We start from the raw sequence: 9,249 nt of genomic DNA on the forward strand, positions 1-9,249 counted from the left end.
AAAGTAACATACTATCTGTGTGTTATGCTTTACCATACAAATAAGAGAAGCACATTAAAGTGATAGGCATTTTGTTGTTCACAGCAATTTCATACTTGAGGTGTCTTTGACATATAAACCCTTTCCAATTTGTTCATTAAAACATAAATTGCATTGCTTTTCCATAAAACAAAAATACATCAAACCCAATTGCAATTCATAAATCAAATATAAGACAAAGACAAATGTCACGTTCGACAATCCAAATTTGACAGATTACCATGCATTTTCTTTACATAATGTTAAAAGTACACATTGTAGCATGTTTCTCTATTGTCATAAAAATTCATAATATCTAATAAAATTAATAGATTTAGCTAACAAAGTCCTTATATTTCAATAAGGTAACTTTATTTGTTAGTGGAAAATTGTTTTAATGTTAATTAGGCTTAAATTAAAAATTGTTTGCTTTCCCCTCTCTATGATTAAAGTAAGATAACTCTGGTCAATTTTCCTAAGATTCAATCATTATGGAAAGATGATATAGTTCTGTTTTCATTTATAGTCTTTTTCAGAAAAGTTCTAATTGTTTTGGGTAGGTCTCAATTGTGTTTGTGCGTATGTGTGTTTGTGTTAGGCGTTATTACACTTCTTTCATGTATTTCTCTTAAGGGATCGAGTAAAGCAGATAAGTTACATCAGCTTTCTGCTTCATTTGAGTTCTGGCATAATGGTATACACCATATCGATCTTAGAAAAAATGCCTTTACGAGTAGAAGGACAAATACTGTTGGGTATTTTTTTTTATGCATACCACAACTTGAAACAGTGTATTCTTGACAGCAACATTATTTTTTTTCACCTCATTTTTATTTTACCTCAAATTAAAAGAAGGAAAAAAGTGTTTTTTTAATAATTTGTAGGATATGGCTTTAATAGAGAGCAATTCATGATTACTTGGAAGATGCCTTTTCTGTGACATAGTCACCTGTTTCAGAATGTTTCCCCCTATTTACCTTAATAGTTTATTCAGGTATATTAAAGGAAATTTTAATTTTTAAACGAGTGCCCGTGATCAGTGATTTAGAGCCGTTTGTCTCATCGCTCTGAGACAGTTAGTGGTGATTTTGCTTATTTTTGACGTATAAAGACGGTGTGAATGCTTTCAGTTAACAAAAACATATTTATAAGATAACAAAATAATTCTTTATATTGGTATATATTATTTTTAAACATTTCAAAACAAATATAAGAAATTATAGATATACATAAATGTCTTTTATAAGCCAATGAAAAATGCGAGTATCTAGTACATTACAGATTTTGTAACGATTTTAAATTCAATAAAAAAAACTACATGTATAAGATAAAATTATAACCCTGTTCAAGGTAGACAATCAACATATTGACTTTGTGAAATTTAACATAGACTCATAGTTCAAAGGAATATAACTATTGTATACAAATGACACAGCAATCGAATAATTTAGCTGCGAATTTGTCCGCCACATTCAAGGAAGATTCTAAATTATCAATATAACCACAAGTTGTTAATCTATAGATACTGACGACTAATGAATGCTAACCACAGTAAAGAATATTTGTTTGAAATTTTTTAACACTTACTCAGAAAAATGCTCGAACTATTTGACTTTCCAAGCTCATAATTAACGTGTTTACACACCGATATAATATGGTTGTTACACATTACAAACCTGTAATTGTATAAGACACTATAACCTTGTGTGCTTGCATTAACTTGTCCAAAAATATATTTATTTCAAGCCTAAATATTTTGACATGTTGTTTACGTTTTATAAATTTTAGAATTCTAATTGTGTCACAAATTCCGGTTAAGATTTTACTAAATACCAATATCCTGATTTCGTCAGGTAAATATGCTACACATTGCAGAACATATTGTGTATGAATGAAATTGACCCTGACCCTGAATGCATCTTGCATCACTATATTCAATCTAAAGACGACATAGCACTGACATCCAATTTATCATTGTTTTGACATGACGATCAAGTGACAAAGAACTAGGATCAATTAGTATCAGAGAACTACTCCAAACTTCCTTTGAAAATTAAAATAAATTAGAACTAATTATAAAACTGTAATTTCAAGGTTACAAACCTATAGTTTTGACACAAAATCAGAAGTTAACTCTGACAAACTGGCCAATTTAGGAAATAATGAAACTCAAGTTGTTTTATAATTGGTTCGTACTCAAATACTTCTTATAACCAAATTGTAATATACCGTAACACAGACGTTAATCATGAATTGGTGTGCGAAAAAAAAATATGTCTTTGTCAATAATATTCAACTGCTGTAAATGGTTTTCACGCTGAATTTAGAGTTTAGTTTAATTCTCGAAATGTTCTTTTTTGTTTATTCTTTTTATCTATTAATATCTATTGGTCGTAATTGCTTGCTGTTCCATTTTTTCCTGCTTAATATATCATCTGCATCGTAACAAAAGTTCAAGATTGTTTAGAAGTCTGTACACTATAGGCTGATAATCTAAATTGTTTTGCTCAACAATGCTCAATGCATATCCCTTTTTTAATAAATTTCATTTTTTATTTGTCAGCTGTTTTTAGGTTTGGGCAAGTACATATAGGTGAAGGGGAAAGGGGAAGGTGTGAAAAAAATTGTTATTGCATTTAATAATTTAATACGGTCATCATACTTGTAAGTATTCGCGCAAGTTAACTATGACCCCTAAGGTAAACATATTGTCCCTCTTTCTTTTGCATTGTCATCTAATGTAGAAACAACACTTATATATTATCAAGGGGAACCTTAATGGCCGAGTGGTCTAAGTAGTTACCACTAGCGGCACAGGTAAGACTGAGTTTGTGAGTTCGAACCTGCTCGTACGGATGCACTTGACTCCACATTTTATTGACTATGATTGTCTATGAAAGAGGGGGCAATAGGGGGTCCGTTAACATATTAACAACACCTTCATTTTGGCAAATACAGTTAACAACAAATTTAAAATGATGATAACAGTTAACACCAACTTTAATCTACCTTTTTTCCAAAATCAAACCAAAAGCTATGAAAAGGGGGAAATGCACAACTTCAGTGTGTTCAGAACCACTGCAGAAAGTCGCAAACATGCCAGGTTCTAAGGAATCTTTGATAAAGCGGAATACGTTTTAGATTACAACAAACTTGGATAATCGTGCGATGAGGGACAGTGTGACAGACAGATGGACAGAGTGATTACAACTAATTTTAAGCTTGAACATCTTTTAAATACTGAATCTGAGCTTTTGACAGAAGTTGTTAACTTTACATGTATAAAGCAATCTCTAGAATTTCGAAAATGAGGTCCATGTCCATCAAAGGTTACATTTTAATTATAAGTATGTTTTTTATGTTTATATTTGTAGTTCTTCACTTTCTGTATTATATATGTTTATATTTGTGTTTGATTGATCCATATGAGTATATTTGCAAATACAATTAATTAACTATAGGGACTATATGGCATGGTGTAGTAGTTAGTGCATCGGACTACTAACACAAAGGTTCCTGGTTCGATATCCGTTCCGGGATGAAAATTTCAGGGACTGAATTTTTGGCTCTCCCTTGACACCATTTGCGAGCATGGTCTTGAGGAAAAGATGATAGTCTGTCGGAAGAGGACGATCAATGGCTTACCCGTGTTAAGAGAGAGACATATCTCTTGCAAATTAAAGACACACTTGAAGATTTCAAAAAAGCGCAGACGTATGCCACTTCATGGCAGCGCTTAAAAATTGCAAATCATTTAAACTTCAGAAGTCTTACCATGTTAGACTAACAAATTTGGCATCAATTTAAGAACCAATTCCTTTTTGTTCGGGTGTAGATAAACGGCGGAAACGTAAAAACGGAACGAAAACGGACAACGGAAAAGAAAGAATTAACATCAAATTCTTTTCTTTTTGGTTATTTTATCTACACAGGCATGTTTTATTTATTATAACACGTGTTCTCACAAGAAAAACCCTAGAGGAATGAAGTTTAAGTAGTGGCCAAAGGCTTTTTCTACATCAGCTAAGAGTTCTTGGGACTTGGAAATGGAAGAGGTGTTTGCTACATTAGTTTTAAAATAAAAGATTGTATAGGTGTTGAAATAATTACCAGGAGGTGATGAGACTATATGTTTTTGAAATATTTAACAAAGTCATGTGTACATCGTTCGTGTGATTCAGGATAGTCTGTTCGCCTTATTTAAAAAAAAGCTTGATCAATGTCAATAAGATAGCAACCCAACTACACAAAACAAATCTCTATAGGTTAAAAAAAAAGATTGACATCGGCCTCGATTCTATAGAAATGTTGTGAAGTTATAAACTTTTGGGGAAATCCTTTGCATCATTTTTTTTTTCTTTATAACTGCCTTGAATCAAGATTAAAGTGTTGTGGTGTATCGCGTTGTTCTGCATCAATTTGGTGATTTTCGTTGTATCTTTTCATGTATAATGGAAAGAATTCGTATAAGAAACATAATAGGACAATGGTGTATGGACAAAATCCGATATGGAAACCAGTGATCCAGAATAGATAATTGTATATATATTTTTTTTTATGAAAACAAATTGACAAAATCTCTCACTCTACAAAGCCTTTCTCGCCTTTTTACAATACTCGATGATTTGTATAGTAAATCCTTCTAATACTGAAGTATGCTGTTTGGTATTTACATAGGAAAAGCATTTCATCTCTTAGAATGTAAATCAATAAATATGGATTGATGTGCAAAACGTGGCGAACAATGAGTAGCCTATATGGATACATACGATTTGCACAGCGCCCTCACCAAGTTAGTTGTAGTCATGTACTAATTAAGTTTTTTCAAAATCAAATTGTCTACGCTGCTTCAAATATCCTGCCGCTTAATTCTTCTCTGAAAATACAATTCTTCTCAATTTTGCATAGTAAGCTATAAAAGGCCCCGAAATGACAATGTAAAACAATTCAAACGAGAAAACTAACGGCCTTCTTCATATAAAAAAATTAACGAAACACAAATATGTAATACATAAACAAACGACAACCACTGAATTACAGGCTCCTGACTTGGGACAGGAACATACATAAATAATGTGGCGAGTTTAATCATGTTAGTGGGATCCCAACCCTCCCTCTAACCTGGGACTTATTTGAATAATTATATTATACAGCATAATTACTAGTTGTATTTGAAATCACCCTTGAGAGACATTTATTGATGATGATTTTATCTTATCTATAAATAACGGAAATATGTCTTTACCGTCAACGATTTGTAAACTGCCGTTACTTTTTTGTTGTACTAGTATTCCTGTCGGCCAGCGGCGGGTACAAACTATAATTAACAATACAATGTGAAAGGGGGTTACAGGTGTTGGCAAACAATATAAATAAAGCAGGAAATTGCATTCTTTGAGTAGAAATTAACAATATTTGAATGGATGTCTATCAAAACGTATGCATTAAGTCATGTTTCTTGCAGAACCAGAAATTTAAAAGATAATGTGCACATTCTATTTTTTTTCCTTTCTATCGTTATGAGTCGAAGTTCTATCTCATCGCATTTCTGCATGTATCAAGGCAAATTTAATTAAGTGCATGTAAAAAGTTTACGCACTATCGAAATTCGTGTAAGACCCCCTTTTAAGTAAAAAAAAACTCTAATTAAATTTAAATTAAACATTTGGTAACATCTTGCAGCATGTATCTCATATCATTTTGTTATTTATAACAATTTCATACTTATCAAAGCATAAAGAAATGCGATCTCTTTGACATATACGATATTTCTAATTTGTTCATTAAATCATCAATGGAATTGATGTTTTACATAAAATAATACATCAAAATCAATTGCAATTCATTTATCAAATAAAAGAAAAAAAACAAATGTCACTTGCGACAATCAAATTTGACAGATTAGCCTGTATTTTTTTTTTCCTAATGATAAAAGTACATCTTCACAACGCAGGACAAAAAACGTGTATATGAATTAAATTGACATTGACCCTGATTGAATCTTGCATGACTATATTCAATCCAAAGACGACAAAGTCTGACATCCAATTTATCATAGTTTTGACATGACGATCACGTGACAAAGGACTAGCATCAAGTAGTATCAAACAACTACTCCAAACTTCCTTTGATAATTAAAATAAATTAGAACTCATTATAAAACTGTGATGTTAACGTTAAAAACCTATAGCTTTGACACGAAATCTAAAGTTAACTTTGGAAACTTGATGGGACATTTTGGAAATAACGAAATTAAAATACTTGTTATTACCAAATATTATTAAAAAGGACGTTAATTATGAATTGTCGTGCACAAAAATTAATATGTCTTTGTTTACAATATCTGTTATTTAACTGCATGCTGTAAGTGGTGTCCACAGTTCAGCTTAACTATCGCAATGTACTTTTTTGTTTATTCTTTTTATCTATTAATATTTGCTTTCTGTTCCATTCTTCTTTTGTTTACCTGCTTAATATATCATCCGCTTCGAAACAAATGTTTAAGTTTTTTTTAAATAGTCAGTTCACTGTAGGCTGACAATCTAAATGGCTTTGCTCAATTGATATCCCCCCTTTTTTTTATCAATTTCATTTTTATGTGTCAGTTCTTTTTATGTTTAGACAGGTGGACATAGATGAAAAGGAAATCGTGTCGATACGTTCGTTATTAAATTTCATAATTAAATTCGATCAGCATATTTGTAATTATTACCACATGTGAAATAGCTAGGACCTTAATGTGAACAAAATGTTTCCCTATTTTTCGTTTTGCTATGTCATCTAAAGAAGTAACAACACTTCCCTATTATCCGGGGTGCCTCGGGGGTCGAGTAGTCTTAGTAGTTACTACTGTTATCACAAGCCAGTCAACACTGAGGTTGTGAGTTTGAACCCTGTTCGTGCGACGGCACACGACTCCAATGTTCATTGTCTATGATTCGTGCTTTCCTATTTACGGTTGGTGGTTTCCTTCGGGCATTCCGGCTTCCGCCATAAATAATCAGGCCTCAAGGAAATAGCCTTAATGCGGTGCTCAAAACATGCGTTTATTAAAACAAAACCAATCAAATCAAATCAAATATATTATTCATGTCTAGTACATGCATCGATCATCTTTACTGTGAAACAGTTTTAGATTTCCAAAGCCCCCTCCCCCTCCCCCAAACAAAAGATATATTAAAAATTAAATAGAATTAATATATACACAAAAAGCTTTAAACAATACAACATGCAAATTAAAAGCATTTTTCAGATCTGTTTGCAAGTTTAAACTTTTTGTGTATACATTATTGTTTTTGCTTTTGGTAGCCTAAAATTATCTCGTTTTAAACAATAACTATAACATTTAACAGAAAGCCTAACGATCCTTTCCTATACATAATTTGTAAGTGTCTTTTTGGATATATGGTATGCATAAAGTTATGTTAACATCGAACACGACAGGAGACGATTATTTGAAGTCTAGATGAAGTGCAACATCTTCATTTAATCAAGTGAGAAAATAAATCGTACCGCTATAGTTTTAGTGTTTATATTTTTATAAAATTGAGAAAGGAAATGGGGAATGTGTCAAAGCAACAACAACCCGACCATAGAGCAGACAACACCCGAAGGCCACCAATGGGTCTTCAATGTAGCGATAATTCCCGCACCCGTAGGTGTCCTTCAGCTGGCCCCTAAAAATATGTCACTAGTACAGTGCTAATGGTCGTCATACCAAACTCCGAATTATACACAAGAAACTAAAACAATCATACAAGACTAACAAAGGCCGGAGGCTCCTGACTTGGGACAGGCGCAAAGTTGCGGCGGGGTTAAACATGTTTATGAGATCTCAACCCTCCCCCTATACCTCTAGCCAATGTGGAAAAGTAAACGCATAACAATACGCACATTAAAATTCAGTTCAAGAGAAGTCCGAGTCCGATTTCAAAAGATGTAACAAAAGATAATAAATAAAATGATAATAATACATACATTAGAACAGACTACTAGCAGTAAACTGACATGCCAGCTCTAGACTGATTGAAAGATTAATTCGTCATCATATGAATATCATAAAATATATGAGAAGAACATTACCCGTGTCATGCCAATAACTGTTTTTTTTTTAAATAAATGTGTTTAGTTCCGATGCAAAGACCTTATAAGTGAATCAATATTAAAGCCAAAATATGCAATCTTTAATGACCTGACAACAGTATTGAAACTATATCACTTCTTAATAAGTCTGTTTAAAGGTTTTGTAAGCTTTTGAGGTGAATACTGACATTTTTGTGCTTTGTAAAGAATATCACCATAAAAGATTGGATGTAAATACCTGAACGTATAAGATGTTTGCATGTTGAGTTATATTTACAAATTATATCCTTATACCGGTGATATAATTTAGTAAATGTTTTGACCAGTTTGTGATATCGAAAACCCTGGTGTTATAATTTTTCAGTAATACATAAATTTATCTCGCTAAAATCAAATACGTTGTTACATACACGAGCGAATCATACAAGTGGAGATATATAAACACCATAAGATGGTGACAAGGGTACGTCACCATCTAAAAATGAATAATTAACGATAGGATATGAAAAATCATCTCTTTTATCATAAATGTTTGTATTAAGCTTCCCGTTAATGATATAGATATGCAGATCGAGGAAAGGGCAGTGATCATTGTTAGTATTAGCTTTATTTAAAGTAAGTTCAACAGGATAAATTTCTTTAATATACATACTGAAGTCGTCATTATTGAGAGCCAATATATCATTCAAATATCTAAAAGTATTGTTAAATATTTGTATCAAATGTTGTTTCGATGGGTCTTTGTTAATTTTAGTCATACATTATAACTCATAACAATACAAAAACAGGTCCGCAATAATTGGTCTAGCCATAAAGATAATCGTCTGATTTGTAATTTTAAAATAATCAACGAAAATTCTGCATGATTATATGTTTATTGTAGTTTAAAAGGAGAAAATATATATGTCTCAAACATGATAAGTACTGTCAAACAAACATTGTTTAGTATGAATATCCTTTTCCACCTGATCCACCGGAACCTCCACCGGAACCTCCACCGGAACCCCAAACGGAACCTCCACCGGAACCTCCTCCGGAGCCTCCACCTGACACAACTATAACTGCAGGTCCACTGGAACCACCATATCCGTATCCACCACTGGAACCATCATATCCGTATCCACCACTGGAACCACCATATCCGTATCC

The 9,249-nt window shown here is 32.4% G+C and overlaps 2 protein-coding genes across 2 annotated transcripts in view; one reads left to right on the plus strand and one right to left on the minus strand.

Moving 5' to 3' along the window:
• Positions 1–9,249, plus strand: part of LOC139496383 (fibroin heavy chain-like) — a 101,828-nt gene that overhangs the window by 36,416 nt on the left and 56,163 nt on the right. The gene's annotated exons all lie outside the window — the stretch shown is intronic.
• Positions 8,957–9,246, minus strand: LOC139494999 (uncharacterized; the record flags this gene model as incomplete). Its single annotated transcript, XM_071283113.1, is given in 1 exon segment — positions 8,957–9,246. A coding segment is annotated over 1 exon segment (204 nt), but the record flags the coding sequence as incomplete, so codon positions are not given.

The sequence above is a fragment of the Mytilus edulis genome, chromosome 11, assembly GCF_963676685.1.
Source record: "Mytilus edulis chromosome 11, xbMytEdul2.2, whole genome shotgun sequence".
In the NCBI taxonomy this organism is placed as follows: Eukaryota; Metazoa; Mollusca; class Bivalvia; order Mytilida; family Mytilidae; genus Mytilus; species Mytilus edulis.